Source organism: Protobothrops mucrosquamatus, unplaced genomic scaffold (genome assembly GCF_001527695.2).
Source record: "Protobothrops mucrosquamatus isolate PMUCROS unplaced genomic scaffold, P.Mucros_1.0 scaffold_159, whole genome shotgun sequence".
Classification (NCBI taxonomy): Eukaryota; Metazoa; Chordata; class Lepidosauria; order Squamata; family Viperidae; genus Protobothrops; species Protobothrops mucrosquamatus.
The window spans coordinates 97,476-115,944 of NW_015386235.1; the positions used below are offsets into that span (position 1 = coordinate 97,476).

At 36.2% G+C, this 18,469-nt stretch overlaps 1 protein-coding gene across 1 annotated transcript in view; it reads left to right on the forward strand.

Annotated features, from left to right (window-relative positions):
• Nucleotides 1-18,469, forward strand: part of RBM27 (RNA binding motif protein 27) — a 39,369-nt gene that overhangs the window by 18,921 nt on the left and 1,979 nt on the right. The window contains exons 10-20 of the mRNA XM_029285064.1: nucleotides 1,565-1,712; nucleotides 2,431-2,581; nucleotides 3,588-3,905; nucleotides 4,028-4,168; nucleotides 8,768-8,890; nucleotides 9,545-9,619; nucleotides 13,378-13,539; nucleotides 14,034-14,138; nucleotides 14,228-14,419; nucleotides 15,611-15,697; nucleotides 16,077-16,187. Of these exons, the coding sequence (XP_029140897.1) occupies nucleotides 1,565-1,712; nucleotides 2,431-2,581; nucleotides 3,588-3,905; nucleotides 4,028-4,168; nucleotides 8,768-8,890; nucleotides 9,545-9,619; nucleotides 13,378-13,539; nucleotides 14,034-14,138; nucleotides 14,228-14,419; nucleotides 15,611-15,697; nucleotides 16,077-16,187 (1,613 nt within the window). The remainder of the gene's footprint in view (nucleotides 1-1,564; nucleotides 1,713-2,430; nucleotides 2,582-3,587; nucleotides 3,906-4,027; nucleotides 4,169-8,767; nucleotides 8,891-9,544; nucleotides 9,620-13,377; nucleotides 13,540-14,033; nucleotides 14,139-14,227; nucleotides 14,420-15,610; nucleotides 15,698-16,076; nucleotides 16,188-18,469) is intronic.

Genomic DNA, 18,469 nt, shown 5'->3' on the forward strand with positions numbered 1-18,469 from the left:
TTACCTCCGAGACCGCCTTCTGCCGCAGATTCCCTCCCACAGACCGGTACGCTCCCACAGAGTGGGTCTCCTCAGGGTGCCGTCGGCCAAGCAATGTCGGCTGGCGACCCCCAGGGGGAGGGCCTTCTCTGTGGGTGCCCCTACCCTCTGGAATGAACTACCCCCCGAGATTCGGATGATCCCGGATCTCCTTACCTTCTGTCGCGCCCTCAAGACATGGCTCTTTCAGCAAGCGGACCTGACCTAGGGAGGATTTTATATTGGGTTCATTTTTAGGAATTTGGAAGACACAACTTTAAAATTTGGTTTAATTCGGTTTTATAGGGGGGGATTGTATATATGCTTTTGTTTTAAATATGTTGTGCGCCGCCCTGAGTCCCGCAGGGAGAAGGGCGGCATATAAATTAAATTAAATAAATAAATAAATAAATAAATAAATGGTATCTCAGTGCAGACGGCGAAATGTCTGGGAAGGAGAGATTAAAATATTCAGTCTATGTTAATGAACTCAACAAATGAGGACTAGAGGTTCAATCACAGTTCCCAAGGTTTTTTTTTATTTTATTTTATTTTATCCCTAATTTTTGCATTAAAACATTTTATTGAAGTTTGTGATTCTTGTTTCCTGGATTATGCCAAACATTCTAAGAAAACATTATAAACGTGTAGTTATTTCAAAAATATGTTGGTACCAACATATGGACTGAATAAGTGGTGTGCAGTACAGAGTGTTTTTTCTCTTTAACCTTGTCTTTAATGCTGTTTGTACATTCTACAAGATATAACATATTTATTCAATTCATATATTTATATGAATTTATTCAATTTGTAGCTCCTAAACATGTAAATTAGAATGTGTTCGTTGGCTGAAATCCACTCTCTAGAGTTTGGTGGAGTAATTCAAAACAAAAACAAGGATATGAAATAAATTATTCAAAAGCACCAAAGACAAATGAAGGAAGAACAGGGATTGACTGACTGACTGATAGATTAGATATTTAGAAGCTACCTGACTCCCAGATTCTGAGCAGCTCGCATCTCTAAAAGTAGAAAATGATAAAATGAAAGAAGAACAACGTGTCATAGAAAAAGATATATAAACTACATCTCTTGTGGTCATAAATGTTTATGTAGACTTATTGCCAAATGCATAAGCTGATCAGGAAACAGATTGTTGGTAAGATCAGGAAAATAAACTCAAAAAGAAAAAAAAAGAAATTGACCAATTTGTCAATCTTTGCTTTAGTAAATTAAATGAACAAGCAATAATTATTTGCAGAGGCATTCCGTGCAAATTTTACTATTGTTACTTATATGCAGTGTCTCTTGGAATTGTTAGGCAATTTTCCATTGTTGAATTTTCACTTGAATTAAATTTCAGAGAGGGAGAATGGTATCTACAGCAGAAAGATTTCCAATTTTGCCCATTTTTTTAAAAAAACCAATTATGTTGTGGAGGGTCTGAACAGTTTCAATACTATATTCGCATTATTTGTGTTAATTCCTACAGAAGAAATGTATGGCAACAGTGATGTGCTTCAGGTATATTGATCTTTTCTTCTAGCTGCTAATATTATCATACAGACCGAGCCTCCAATTGGAATTGCAAGCAACAGCAGTAACGTATCCAGGGTGGTGCTTGAGCCAGACAACAGGAAGAGAATTTCAAACACTATGGAAGGGCCATCTCCAAAGAAACCGTGGATTGGAAAGTAAGGACATGTGTTGCTAATTAATTACGTAATTGAATCAAAATCAGACATATTACATTAAAGAACTATGGGACCTGAAAATCAGGAATTGTTATGAACATTTTAGCTTAATTAAATTAATGTTTAAACCAGGGTACATTGGGTTATATATTGCTGTCTATTTCATTTTTATCCCATCTTTATTATTTTTATAAATAACAAAAGGTGGCGAATGTGTAATATTCCTCCTTTCTCCTATTTGCCCCATAATAACCACCACCATCACCTGTGAGGGGTCTTGGGGCCAAGTCTCGCCAGCCGTCTTTCATGCCTACAGCAGGACTAGAACTCACTGTCTCTTGGTTTCCGGGCCAGCACCTTCACCATTACACTATGTTGGCTCTTATGGTTTTAAATATAGCATAACAAACTGCTATGTGATGAGCAGCTTTATAAATCATTCAAATAAATAAAAACATTTTAAAATAAGAGGGTTTTTTAGTGAGTGTGCCAAGTAGAGGTATGGATAATTCAGCTATATTCTGCTAGATGTAGACTCTGAACATGGCAAATCCTCTGCCTGCAGTTTTCTCACCAGCGTATTAGAATTGCTCCGTGAATGCTTTTGGCATTATTTTAATTCTTATATTAAGAGGCTTTAAAAATAAAAGATTGCTCTTTTGCATAAATTAATTTTTAAAAGAACACGTGAAGCCTTATTTTCTTTTTTTTTCTTCAGACAAACTAATAACCAAAATAAGCCAGGGTTCCTGAAGAAGAGCCAGTATACTAATACTAAATTGGAAGTTCGTAAAATACCACCAGAACTGAACAATATTACTCAGTTGAATGAACATTTCAGCAAATTTGGGACAATTATCAACATTCAGGTAAAATTAAACATTTCCTTATGTACATTTGTATACAGTAAGAGCTGGTTGGTTTAAAATTACACAGAGATTAGAGTGAGGAAAGTATATGGAGAAATTTTGCAGCAGTAACAGACTGTAGGATAAGGAAACAAAGTGCCTTAGGAAATGATATGCTTCCCATTTCTCAAACACCGGGGGAAAGACTTTGATCAGTGATGGTCTGTTATACTATTCCTTCTATATCAGTGGTGGCGAACCTATGGCACGGGTGCCAGAGGCGGCACTCAGAGCCCTCTCTGTGGGCACGCGCGCTATTGTCCCAGTCCTAGGCCTTTAGCTGGGTTTTATAAAACCTTTTTGCTTTAGGCCTCCGCCGCCATGTACAAAAAAAAAAAAAAAAGTTCAATCAGCCAATTTCAACTTCTCGCGGGAAAAAAAAAGATCTTGCAAAGTTGGAATTGATTGAACTTTTTAGTACCAACACAGCCACGCCCAGCCAATGGGCCACACCCACCTGGCACTCGACGATGCATAAGTGGGTTTTGGGTTGCAGTTTGGGCACTCAGTCTATAAAAGGTTTGCCATCACTGTTCTATATTATGCAATGAAATGGGCAATCTTATGTTAAGAATGGATCAGTACTTTTTTCTGTAACATGTCCTATGGTGAGATAATTAAATTAATTTCCAGCTTATATATGAAAAATTAATTTGTTAGTGTTTAGGAAAACTGCACATTCTTCACTTAATATTACTTAAGTGCTGCAAAAATTAAGAGTAGCACATTCTTAATATGCCACCTTATGGCATTATATATAAATGGCATCAATGTAGAATCCCTGTCCTTCCGTGTGGATGAAAGTGTGGGCAGCCAGTGCTTAAATACTGTTGCAAAGAATTTTGTAAAAGTATCTTACCAGAAATGATAGCTCTGAAGTAAATTGCAACTAGTAATTATACCTTAGACGTTTTGTTACCGTGCGATTAGACTTTGCAGACAAACATTTTGAATTTTTGTTCCTTAGGTTGCCTTTAAGAATGATCCTGAAGCTGCTCTAATTCAGTATTCAATAAACGATGAAGCCAGAAAAGCTATTTCTAGCACAGAGGCAGTGTTGAACAATCGGTTTATACGAGTATTGTGGCACCGGGAAAGCAGTGAGCAGCAGCCCTTGCAACAGCAGCAGCAGCCACAGCCACATCCACATCCACATCCACCACAGCTGCAGCAGCAACAGCAGCAGCAGCCGGCACTGACACCATCACCTCTTCATCAACTGCATGTGCAGCAACAGGTTCTGACACAGCCCCCACCTGTAACAGTGCACAGCAGTATGCCAAAGGTATAGTGTTCTACCACAACTTCAGTTCTTTGCTCTTCCCAAATTCTGATCTTTGGAATCTATGACGGTTCAAAAAGATGAATACATGCTAACATTTTTCTGTTTAATGTGCATTCATGCAGGTGGTTAAACCATTAGCTGCAGGTGCCTATGTCTTTAACAAGGTTCCAGTTAAACATCGACTTGGAGCAACCAGTGGAAATCAGCCAGATTCTCAACATGTATTACTTAGCCAGTCCAATGCTACTACAGAGGATGTTCAGGTAAGAGAAATGGATACGGAAGACATTCTGCTCTCAGAACAAAATACTACAAATGCAGATATGTAATATATTAATTATAAGCAGTAATGTTTTAAAAAGAATGAGCAATTGATTGAAAAACTGACATAATGAAAGAGATTTAAAGAATCTTTTAAATGAAAATTTTATTTTTATTTTTAATATTTATTTCCTAATATATTGCCTCTACTGGTACAGTTTTAATGGAAAATAGAATATAGGTGTTTTAAGATTTTGTACAAATTAAAATTATGAATATATTTATATATTCTCCAAACTATGTCAAAATTTTTGTTTTTTGCTTGCTTTTCCATAGTTTCTGTGTTACGTTGGTTATCACATTGTTTTCTGCTTTCAGAGAGGTTTTTTTTTTTACTATATGTTGCGTCTTGGTTTCAAGAGTTTTGTTCCAAGCTTGAAACAAAGGGCTGTCTTGAACAATATAATTTCTAGTGTCCAAATGTGCTAAATCCTGTGGTTTCATTTTTGTATTTGTTTTTAGTTAAAATTGACTTGTATACTGATTTTGTATATTGAGCTTTGGCAGTTTAACATTGGCTAATACCAAAACTTTCTTTTGAAGGTGGTTTGCAAAATACAGTACATTGCCATGTCGTGCTTGTGTGGTCTTTTGGCTAGATCAGTGGTTCTCAACCTGTGGGTCGGGACCCCATTTGGGGTCGATCGACCATTTCACGGGGGTCGCCAAGCAAGGCTGTCCGCCATTTTTTTTGTCTGCCATTTTTTTTGTCCGCCATTTTTTCCCCCTTTTCCGGCAGGTGCCTTACCTCCCTTGGGCTGGGCCAGCTGGTGGTCGGCCTGCTCCGTCTCTGCCGCTTGCCAGCTACGCCTCGGCCGGCGCAGGGGGCGGAACCACGCATGCGTGGCGCTCCCGGGCAGGGAAAGTCCTTGACTTACGACCGGTTGGGTAGTCCTCGACTTACGACCGGTTTAGTCCTCAACTTACAACTGGTTTAGTCCTCGACTTATGACCGGTTTAGTCCTCGACTTACGACCGGTTGGGGTCGCGGCATTAAAAAGGTTGAGAACCACTGGGCTAGATGAAGAAGCCTCTCTCAAGCTTGTAATAAAAAGAGAATGTCTAAGATTATTTTTTTTATTATTTATTTTGATGTCATCACTGAGCTTTGGTGAAGTAAATGCAATTGGTTGTCGATTCCTCCTAAACAGTGTGGCTATTGTACTGAAAAAAGTTTGATAGATGATCCCTCTTCCAACTTTTGTTAATGTCGGACACAAACAGAGAACATGAACTTGTTTCAAATTCCTCTTGTTCTCTATAATTCAAATATCTGAATTTTTTTTTAATTCTTAATCTGCTGAAATGGAATGAATACTCAAAGCATTTTGAATTTGATCCATTGGACTGTTTTTCCCCAAGTTAAAAACAAAGCATTTTTCCATTTAGTGGACACTTACAGTAAAAGAATTGACATGTTAACATCTACAATTACTTACAATGCATGTACGTTTTGTGAATAATGAATATGTATATATGTACAGTGTATAATTGTATAATTATACAATGCAATAGTAATGCAACCAAATTTTGTCCTTGGGCAACGATATGACTTGCCCACTATTATGGATATAAAAGATATTTCATCAGATTGCCTTGCCCCGCAACATAAGAGACTTATTGCCAATAAGAAGATCAGCAAGCATTCAGAGCGTGACAGCAGCAGGACAAATCCAGAGAAAATCAAGTGGTGGAAGCTACAAGACTACAAAGTGGCCATTGTTAATCACATCACATTTCCTCCAATCACCACAGACTCAACTGATGCCACATGTACTGCTCTCCACAAGCCCATTACCATTTTTTCAAGAATATACCTTGGCACTATGAGACTAAGTTGTCATCGAACCAACAAGCAGATGCAGCAGAAAGTATGAAAAAGAAGGTGATTTACAGAACTGGTATGTGCGGAAGACCAATGAAAACTGGCAAAAGTCTTGTCATTGCAAGAAGAATGGCAAAGAAAACTATCATAGAAGCCATAGCCAATCCCTGTTGGGATTAATAGGGACACAAAGGAAAGCAAAAAATCCCATCTACTGACTAGCAAAAATGCATGCCAGGGCATGTAATATGAACATTGAACACGGCCCATGGTTTGAAGACAAAGGTGGGTGACAACATTAAGATAAACTCAAAATCTGGGAACACTCATAGCAGCACTTTGAATGAAATCTCTAGCATTGAATTTCCACACCCACCGACTTCTGATGGCTTGTTTAATGTTAGCGTTGCACGTTACATCTTAAGAGATTGCCAAAGCTGTCAGCAACATGAAGAATTTGAAAGCCCCTGGCCCAGACTATCTGTCATCATCGGACGTCTGGAATTTAGAACCTTTCAGCACAGCAATTGACTGACTGACAAACTTTTTCAGTGCCATTTTGGACTCTAGCCATATGTATGGTGACTGGGCCACATAGTTACCCTCTTCAAGAACAAAGATGAGCCAGCAGACTGCTCCAACTACCAACCAATCCACTTCCTCTTACACATAATGAAAATTTTTGAGCAGATCCTCAACCAGCCCCTCCATGACATCATTGAAATCGGTATTAACCACTGTAGTTTTATCAAAGGTTTGAGCACCACCAACACTATTTGTACAGCTTGCATTCTTCAGCATAGAGAAAAGAAGAAACCATTACACCTAGCTTTCCTTGGCTTAGAAAAGCTTTTGACCATGTTCTGCCTCAGCTTTATTTTAACAGCAGCAGCCAAGTATCATTCACTGCCAGCCTTTCTGACAGCTTTCCTGTGAATGTTGATGTGCACCAATGCTAAGCATTATTGCCATTGATGTTCATTCTCGTCGTGGATACATTCATGCAAAACCTACAGCACAGTGCCCCTGGGCCTTGCTGTATGTTGACAACGTCCTGCTCACATCTACTGCTAGGAAAGAGAACTGCAGCACTGTGTCCAAATAGGGAATGATCATCTTAACCAATTCGGTTTGCATCTCAGTATAAGGATGACCAAATATCTAGAGCACCTCCACTATCCAGGTCAGCAGCAAAGACCTAGTAACAAAATGCCTTACATTACTTAGTGACAGTGGCATTAATGAGGTAGAGTATGTGAGGGTGAGTGCAACGTGGCTGCCGAGGAAGATCACTGCAGTGCTTTGCAATAGTCTTAGGCCAGGGGTGTCAAACTCAATTTCATTGAGGGCCACATCAGCATTGCGGTTGCCCTCGGGGGGCCGGGTGAGGGCGGCCTACTGGGTGGGCGTGGATGGAGTGGGTGTGGCCTACTGTGTGGGCATAGCCAGCTCTACATCATTCGCATCAAGGGTGCCTGTGGGGTCCTGGGCAGGAATAGGACAGATCTGAGGGTCTCTGGCAGAAAGGGGTGGGACCAGGGCAGAGCCCATCAAGTCAGATATGTGAAGTAGGCGAGGGCCATTTGCTGGCCACTTCCAGGCGATGGTGCATTTCTTCATTCCTAATAAAGGGTGACACCTCCCCAGCATGCACCCAGGGGGTGGGGCCGACACGGCAGGGGCTGTTTCCTCGCTGGTTCCAGACGGCCTTGTGGAGCTAAGACTGAATGCATTTCAGCTTAGATGGCCACCACAAAATTGTACATTGGCTCCCAGCCAGCCTGGGCCAGGGCCAAGGCAGCAGGGGCCGTTCCCTCACTGTTTCCAGGATGGCTTCACGGGCCACATGAAACCACTTCGTGGGCCGCATCCGGCCCCCGGGCCTTGTGTTTGACATGTCTGTCTTAGGCCAATTCACCTAAAATCGATAGTATGTAAATTGATGGTCCTCCAGTAGTGCTGTATAGTGCTGAGTCCATGCTCCATTGGTCATTAGGCATTTCCCTTTTTCACCACAGCAGCAATGATAAGCCCGGCAGCAGATGAACATTGCACCAATAATAGAAAATGAGGGGAAACTGCCTACAGTGTTTGTGCCACATTCTACAAGCAACACCCATATTGTCACCTGCACTGTTCACAACTTTAAAATAACTTTAACATTGATGGGAAATGTCTGTGTAGAAAACCAAAGCAAAGATGGCAGAACATAATGCGGACATGAAAGTTATCTGGTTGCACCCACTTGCTGCATTTGATCACATGAAATGGCATTGGTTAATTTGAAAAAATGGACTCTGCACTTGCAGGAAAACGCTAGGTCGAAAAAGATTTGTATAGTATATTTGTTTACAATTATTAAATTTTAGGATGTTCTGGTAATTCATACCATCTCTAAATGGAGGAATAGCTTACCTAAATTAGAATGAATAGTTTTACTATAACCACAAGTTTATCTTCTGTTTCTTAAAAACTTTAGCTTTTTTTTTTTTTAACTATTACTTTTGGTCAAATTTGGATATGCAATGTAAGTTTGCAATTGTCAGCACTGGTATTGTAGTGGCACCAATAGATAATTTAAATTTTACCCTTACATAATTGGCAAAATACCATCTGAGAATGTTTGATTTGATCTTTTAAAATTATTACCATAAATAAATAGTTGCACAAAGTTTAATGGCACCATTAATGTGTTATTATAAATTGCTGCTTTCAGTTGTTTCCTTCTTCAACAACACATACAAAGATGGTTTACAGTTCCTCCAATTTGAAGACAGGAAATAAGTCTGCTACAGGAAATAAATCTCATGATGTCCAAGAAGTTCTTAAAAAGAAACAGGTAAACACATATCATTGCAATGTATTTAATAGCTGTAATCTCTGAATAAAATAGGATTTGCATCAACTACATGAAGAATTATTTCTTGAAAAATTCAGATCATTCTTTCAGGTTTACTCTTTGGTTGGGAGAATTATGACTGAATATAATCTCTGGTTTTATAGTCATGCTCATTATCTTGAATTTTCTCTTATCCAAACATTGTAAAGTCTACTACAGTTCCTTCTTCTCAGCAGCTTGGGTTTCAATCTTAGTAGAGTAAAAAAAAAAAAAAGATACCACATTGATTCAGTGTAGAAGGATTGCAGTTGTAGGAAAGTGAGGGACAACTAAACCACTGTTTGCCACATTGAGCTTACTACAGTGTGATTTGAATATAAACCTGAAGCCATTTATAGATATTCTTTATTGGTATGTATAATGAAGGGCAATAGTAGCAGCTTTCCACAAGGCATGAATCCCAATCTGGATTTGAATTATCTGAAGCCAAACCCATAGACTAGAAGTGATGAAAAATAATTACTGTTTTCCATGGAATTATAATGCTGCAGAAGAAAATAGCATAATCCAAATGATATTGCTTTGGATCATCTAAAATCATGATTTACATTTCTTTACTATATAGTAATTAAGGTAAACCATTTTTCTTGATAGGAGACAATGAAATTGCAACAAGACATGAGAAAGAAACAGCAGGAAATGTTGGAGAAACAAATAGAATGTCAAAAGGTACGATTAAATTGCTTAACTTCCAAGGTTTTTTTTAAAGTTTTTATTGATTTTTTAATACAATTCAGTAGTATTTATTCAACAAATGTGTTTTCTGAGTATATCATTCACTAATACAAATTGAATTCCTAATCCCTTATTCTTTTCTCCAGCCATTGATAAAATAAGTCCCAAGTTTGTATATACTGTTTCTTCATTTTTCCAATGTTGTGCAAATATGATTCTTGCTGCTGTTATCACATGCAAAATCAAGTATATACTTTGTGTATCAAGCTTTTCTAGCATTATACCTAATTTAAAAAGTTCAGGTTTAAAATCTACATGTTTTCCCAACATCTTTTCTAGCCAACTATGTATTTTTGTCCAATATCTCTTAGCTTTAATACATGTCCACCATACATGATAATAAGTATCTGACTTGTGATTACATTTCCAACATCTATCTTACATATTTTTAAACATTTTTGCTAGTCTTGCTTGTGGCTAGTGCCATCTATAAAACATTTTATATAAGTTTTCTTTGTAAGAAGTTGACATTGTCAATTTATAATTTCTTCCCCATAAGTTTTGCCATTTCTCTAGATCTATATTGTATCCAAAAAATTTTGCCCATGTTATCATTGTTTCTTTTACTTGTTCATTTTCCACTTTCAAATTCAATAAAAAGTTATATATTTTCTTAATTAGTTTCTCATCCAAGATTAATAATATCTGATCAAACAAGGTCTGCTCTTTATAAAATCCCTAGAGTTTAACATCTTGGTCATATCTCAGTTGCATTTGTAAATATGCCCACCATGATAGATCAATACCCTGATTTTCCATCTCTTGTTTATATTTTAATTTCTCTTCGAGTTTAGAATATCTTTATATGTCCATATTTTCTCAAGACTGACTAAATTTGGATGTACAAATGCTTCCATTGTTGAAAGCCATCCTGGAATTTTCAAATATATTTTACATTTTATTTTCCCATATTTGTAATAATGCATTTCTAATATAGTGGTTTTGAAAATATCTATGAATTTTATTTTTCCCATACCATAAGAAAGCGTGCCAACCAAGTTGTAAGTCATGTCACTCCAAATACAACAACCTTTTGTTTCTAAGAATTATTCATTCTTCTACCCATATTAGCACTGATGCTTGATAATATAAAACCCACTCTGGCAAGCCAAAATCTCCATTTTCCTCAGTTTCTTGTAACATTTTCAATTTAATTCTAGCTTTCTTTCCTTGCCAAACAAATTTTAAAATTAGAGAATTTAAGTCTTCAAAGATTTTTTTTTCTCCAGTTTTGTAGATATCGTTTGAAATAGAAACAATATTTTTGGTAATATATTCATTTTCACCGTAGCAATTCTTCCTAACATCGACAGTTGCAAGTTTTTCCATTTTTCCAAGTCAAGTTTTATTTGATTCAGTAGTTTTATATAGTTATCTTCCTTTATCTTGCTGTCAGGTATATTCCCAAACATCTAACCTTTTTGACTATTTGTAATTCTATTTTTTCTGATATTTGTGGTTTTTTTGTTGTTGTTTATCTGTAAGATTTTTAACTATCATTTTAGTTTTTTCTCTGTTTATCTTCAGTCCTCCTATCTCTCCAAACTGTTCTATCTTTTCCAATAATTTAGGAATCATCTCTAAAAGTTCCTCTAGGATGAAAACCAAGTCATCTGCAAATACTTGCAATTTAAAAGTTTCACCTTTTATTTCTAGTCCTTTAATTTCTGGGTCTTGTCTAATATTTCTATTTAGAACTTCCAAAGTTAAAATAAATAACAATGGAGATAGTGGACATCTTGTCTTGTGCCTTTTCTTATGTTGAAATTCTCTGTATAATCTCCATTTACAATCACTTTTGCTGTTTGTTTGTGATATATTGTTGTAATCATATTTATAAAATTTTGTCCAAAGTCCATTGTTTTTAGTTGTTGAGTCATAAATTGCCAGGAAACATTATCAAATGCCTTTTGAGCATCTAGAAATACTAATGCCAATTGTTTCCCTGGATGCATTTCATAATATTCCAATATGTCCATTATAACTCTTAAATTATTTTTTTATTTGTCTCTTTGGTAGAAATCCATTTTGATCTGGATGTATAAATTCCGTTAGAAATCTTTTCAGTCTCTCCGCTATTGTTGAAGTAAAGATTTTATAATCCACATTTAGTAATGAAATCGGTCTGTAATTTTTTATCTGTGTCAGGTCTGAGTCCTCTCTTGGTATGAAAGTAATATTTGCTTCTTTCCATGTGTTTGGGAGTTTAGCCTCTAATAAAAGTAGATACACATCTTTCAATGGAACACTTAATGTATCTTGTAGACATTTGTACAACTCTGCCGGGAGCCCATCTGGGTGTTTTTTTTGTTTTTTTATCGTCTTATAGCCTCCGTCAGTTCCATCATTGTTATTTTCTCATTTAACATAGTTTTAAAGTTTTCTGAATTTTTTGTTAATTTTTTTCCCATATATTGAATCACTTTCTCCCAGGAAATTTCTTCTATATCATACAGTTTCTTTAATTATCTTTTTATTTCTTCATTTCTAAATTGTAAACAGCCTTTTTCATCTACTAAGTTGTTTATTAATTTTTTCTCCTTCTGTTTTTTAAGTTTGTAAGCTAGCCAACTTACTGTTTTATTTGCATTTTTAAAAAAAGTTTTGTCTTGCTCTTTTAATTTGCTGTGCCAATTTTTCTGATTCTATTTAATTTATGTTTTATTATTTCCATTTGTCTTTTCAGTATTTTCTTTTGTCGATTTATTTGTAATTCTAATTCTAGTTTTCTAAATTCTTCCCTTAACAGTATATGTTGTTGTCTTTTTTCTTTGTTTTTTTTTCGCCATGTACATTAATGGCCAAAATTGTGGAAACCTTTTGGGAAAAGTGTATTTTTGAGGTTTGATGGCTAATAACACTACTTTTTTTGGAGTAGTACCAGAAAAAGGAAGCACAACTTGCTTAGGTTGATATCAGGTAGCTTTCCTTTATCTGATTGTAGCCAATGAGCATGAGTGTTTAGAGAACCAATCAGGTGTCATCTTGTTTTGGCAATGAGCCAATCTGATCACAGTAGGGTTCAGTTATTGATGTCATGTATTGAAGCTGAGAGGAGGACATTTGTCAGTGTGTTATGTGATCACTATCAAGTTGGTTGGGGTTTTTTTGTGTTCTTTCAAGTTTCATTTAGTGAGCTTGTAAAACGTAATAAAATTAAAGTAATGGTGCAAAGAGTTGACTGGTTGCCAGAAAGCGATGTAAAATAGTATTATTAAGTGAACAAGGCTACAGTTATAAAGAAATTAGAAGAAAAATTGGTGGAAACTTAACCAAAGGTGGCATTTCTACTGTACACTTTTCCCAAAAGGTTTCCACAATTTTGGCCACTACTGTATGTTATAGCTATACTTCTAAAGTATGCTTTGGCTGTATCCCATACATTTTGTAATGTTGTATCTTCTTTTTTATTTTCTTTTTTAAAATTTCCATTTCTTTTGTTGCTAATTCTATACATTCTTTCTCTTTAATATGGATTGGTTCAAGGTCCATCTTAGGGTTGTTGTTTTTTATTCCTTTCCACGTCATTCTTAAAGGATTATGGTCTGCCCAAGTGCCTAATTCTATTTCAATCTCCTGCATATTGGATCTTAATTAACTTCCAAGTTTTTGTTCTGTACATAACTTGTAAACATGGATTGTGTGCAAAGCCCTTTCAGAATAGCATGGTATTTTTATTTTGACTTTTATAGATGCTAATATCAAAATTGGAAAAGAATAAAACCACGAAACCAGAGGAAAGAGCAGAGATTATGAAGACTCTGAAAGAGCTAACAGGAAAAATTTCACAGTTGAAAGATGAATTAAAAACCTCATCCGTTGTTTCTACATCAAAGCTAAAGTCTAAAACTGAAGTAAGTTATACAATTGTTTTAAAATCTTTATGTTTTAAAATCTGCTGTTGATTCAATGCCTATGGGCTAAGAAGTAGCCTTTGCATACAAACTATTACATGAATTTCGGCATTTATAAAAGTTTGCTACTTCTTTCAATGTTTTAATTTTGTTATACATCTTTCATATTTCTTCTCATTGTTCAGTCAAAGCTGGAATCTTCAGATTTTTTTTTCTAAGACCACCGATTGCCCAAGGCATTTTATGTGGTCTGAATCAGAATTGTTTGCCCTAGCTATCAGTATTATAACCATTCTTTTGGTTATATCTCTTAACATAGAATTATTTATTTAGCTTTTGCTATCCCACATTTTGGATTCTCCCCAAACCCCCAAAGATATAACTTACCATTATGTTTTCCCTAGAATATTGGGAAATTGAAACCTAAGGGATAATATGTAAAGATTTAGAAGAAAATAAATGAATTCTCTGCTACATCTTCTCTCCTTTCAAAGGCACAAAAAGAACTCTTAGATGCAGAATTGGACTTACATAAAAGATTGTCTTCTGGGGAAGATACAACTGAACTGAGAAAAAAACTTAGCCAATTACAGGTGGAGGTAAGTTTGTAGAGGAGACTGCCATGTTGATTCTGGTGTTAGGTATACACAGTATCCACAAAGAATTGACGTATATTCCTTTTGCCCAGGCGGCTCGTTTAGGTATCTTACCTGTTGGTCGGGGGAAAGCAGTGTCAGCTCAAACTAGAGGAAGAGGACGAGGTCGTGGAGGGAGAGGAAGGGGTATTGTGAATCACATGGTAGTGGACCACCGCCCCAAAGCACTAACGATTGGTGGCTTTGTGGAAGAAGAGAAAGATGAAGTGTTGCAACATTTCGCAGTAAGTTAGCAATTTGTAACTAAAACTAAGTATACTTCCATGTCTGTGCAGTGTTCTAGAATAATATAAAGGCATGAGTGTCCTAAAAGTGAACTGGCTTCATTTTTACAGCTGCAGTCATTGTTTTAGTACTTAATCTGTTCAGCCATCTAGCTGCAATGAAATTGCATCACATGCTACAAACATTTGGATAACTCTTAGAGAAGGTAGCTGTTCTACACATTATCCTCTATATTTCTTTAGCATTCTTTTTTAAAGATTTCTGAGTGCTGAAATCACATACTGTCCAGTATATTTTTAATATCCTTTAATGGAACTGTAATTGGACAATCTTGTCAATGTTTGTTAGTTATGGAATTAATCTAATTTTCACTGGCTTTACACTCAAGTGAATGTGCCTTACAATCAACATCAATTTGCTTTGATGCTGGAGGTTAATTCCAACCAATTGCCACTGAGTTGGCCCTTTCTTTACAGATAATTTAGTGATTTTCATGATTTTCATGAGCTACAAACAAATAGCAAATTTTCTGGCTGCCTGAACCATCACTTTCTCTTTCACTGCTAATATAATTATACTTGAAGTTTATCTAAAACAAGAACATAGTTAAAAGGCATTTCTAAATGTAAAATAAATATGTCAATTATATAAATAAGTATTGATTTGCTAATTTGCGTTTCAAAGAGTCTACAATTTAGAAACACTGACTAAAACCTTATGTATACCTGATGAAGAATGTGCTTCATTAAACATCACAGAAATTCTTTTAAAATAAAATACACATAGGATCAGATTTGTAACCAAAATTATGATGTTTTTGAAAAGCCCAGACTTCTCATGCTGTCATCTGGCATAAGTTTATGAGCAATTTGTATACTTTTCCTATATATTTGGGGACTAATGTGGTTCCTAAAATGCTAAGAAATAAGATTGTTGTCCCAGAACATGAATGTTATTGAGAAAGATCAGAGGCCTTTCTGGAATTCTTGTAGCAAAGCCAAGTGTTTTCTAAATGTCTTGGTCTACATCTCCCATTGACCATGTTAAGTTGAACCAGTGATTAGGAATTAAGGTCCAAAACATTTAGAAGGCACCAGATTGCCTATGTATACTTTAATAATTAATAATTCATTGGTCATCAGTTTTTTTTAGCAATGAAAGAAAGTAAATCTCAGTCTTTTGTGTTTCAGCAATTTGGAGATATTGAAGGTCTTCAAGAGGAAGAATCTCCTTTAAGTGTTGTTTTGACATTTAAATCCCGCTCTGAAGCTGAAAACGTATGTAATATGCTTTCAATTTTTAAAGAATGTTCTACTACTCCATATCCAGTTTTTTAAAGCAAACATACTCTGTAATTAAAAGTATCCGCAAATACATACTAGCTTCAAATGAACTATTTTCAGGCATTAAATGTTTAAACCCTGTCACTGTGTTTAAACTGATAATAGATTATAATTCAGCCAGTTATTAATATTTAACTTAAATTATCAGAAAATAACTTAGATTTGCAGATATGAAAAGTGATTATTAAGCAGTGCAGAGTTCTGATCAATCACTAGAGTTAATGGAGATCTTTCTGACATGCTGTATAGCCACTGATTTATCCTAGTATATAAAATATTGTTTTGTTCTTTTTTCTTAAATATTCCACCTTAGGCTGCCAATCAAGGATTAAAGTTTAAAGACCGACGACTTCAGATATCATGGCATAAACCTAAGTTACCATCTGTGTCTACAGAAACTGAGGAGGAAGAGCCCAAGGAAGAGGTATTAGAATAATATGTAAATAGCTTGTCCTTTAAAATTTCTTAAAAACTAGCATTGACCATCTGGTTTTGCAGTACACAGCACCAACTTGAACTGATGGTACAACTGCTCTGGTCAATAGGAATTCCACCTTGCTCATCAGAAATCTGAAGGATCAAGACATGAAGACTTTACTTAATGCTCGAACAGCAAGTCAGTGGGCCTATCCTGCTGCCCGACCATTTCTCTGACCAAATTTGCTGAAACTTTTTTCAGGTGTGCTGTTGGTCCCAGAACAATCCTGGGATTGATCCTGGTGGACTTCAGCATTCATGCTGAGGCTACCTTAGGGAGGCATATAGTATGGCAGTCATGAATCTACCTTGACTTGTCATCAGATTCAGTAATAGAAGCATACCTCTGATTTAGTTTTGCCTCAAGTCATGAAGGGGTTACTTTGGAAGGGGAATTATAGTTCTCATGGCCAAAGACTGGAAAAGTTTCTCCCAGATCACCATTGCTTTTCTATCACCTATTGATCACTTAAGGTTGTCTCCTATCAAAACCTAAGGAATTTGATGGGTTTGTAAAAATTTGGGAAAATTTTCAGAAAACAAAGCCAATGCTTCTTTCAAGACCCTTATTCACGTTAGGAATAGGAAATATCTATGTATCTTTGTACAGTCACCCTCAAATGTTTCTCCATTACTGTGGAATCTGAGCTGCTTGGATTTCTGGGGACCTCTCAATAATGAATTAGACTGGAAGGTGGCAAGAATACAACTAGTGTAAATTTGCTATGGAGCTGATTAAACATGAATTAATGCATATAATCATATCTGCTTTGTGGCTTTTGTTACATTCTCAAAGGTCCATACAGCAGAGTCTAGGATTTATGGACAAAATGCTTCTAGCTGTCGGGTTTTCCACATATTCTCTGGATTTTTAGCTCCCTTTGATTATGTAGGTGAACTGTAAAGAGTTGATAGAGCAAATCATAGATGTCCATGGATACTTCCATGTTGGAATGATACTGCCAACCTTAAGAAAGCAAACTCATTCCTGTAGACACCTCCATGGATTCATGTGTGGTTTTTCTGTCTTGAGTTCAGGCCTGGTTTGAGAATCCAGAATAAGCAATACTTTCACTATTTTATAATCTGACAAAGGGAATATAGCTCTGTTGATCCTGCTTGAACTTCTCTGGTTTCTTTGACATGTGAAGGGAGAGTACTAGGGTTAGTTAGCATACTTTAGTCTAGCCACAAACCATTGTTTTGTTCTCCATGGTATATTAACATCAATATGAACTTGCTGGAATGATCATCAGGAATCAGCAGCAAGGATACTGAGCAAAGACTGTACATGTATTAGAACCCTATTGACTAGGTTGCCAGTTGGCCACTGAACTAGAACACCTTGAGAGGGTATCTGACAGACCATTGCCATTACTGATAGTTCAAACTCCTTGGAGATGTCTTGAAGAATTGGAAGCCATTTTGTGGGTCCTGACCAGCAAGCCTTCTTTGTGGCAGCGCCTGTGGGGAAAATTAGGAGGAATATTGTATACTTCACCCTGAACAAAAAGCAGAATATAAAGCAAATCAGTAGATACATTCATGAGGCACCTACTGCTATATATTTCAGCCACCTATTGAGGATTGTCTCTTCATCACTCCTTCCCTCTGCAAATATTGCTTGCTATAGTTCTCTTTTACTTCTAATCTCTTTCTGCCATCAACCTTTGTAATGAATGCTCTTTTATGGTTTTAATTTATTTATGTTTCTGCATTTTCATTATTGTGTTGTAAATTGTGCTGAATTTTAAAATAATGCAATGAGATATATACATGTGCTAACAATAACATTTGCATACAAAACATTTTAATGACAATGTTTTGAAAGGCATCGATTGATAGCAAATGTGTTTTAAAAAATTAGTAGATTGTTTTATTATGAAATATTTCTGATCTATAATTTTCTGATTGTGTTTTATTATGAAATATTTCTGATCTATAATTTGCTAATACTATAAGTAAGGCTACTTGAAATGATGTGTCAGTCCTCTGAGGTAGTCCAAAGAGGAAACCAAAACCACGATGTAAAAAAGATGTTGAGACTCTAGAAAGAGTACAGAGAAGAGCAACAAAGATGATTAGGGGACTGGAGGCTAAAACATATAAGGAACGGTTGCTGGAATTGGGTATGTCTAGTTTAACGAAGAGAAGGACGGGGGGGGACATGATAGCAGTGTTCCAATATCTCAGGGGCTGCCACAAAGAAGAGGGAGTCAAGCTATTCTA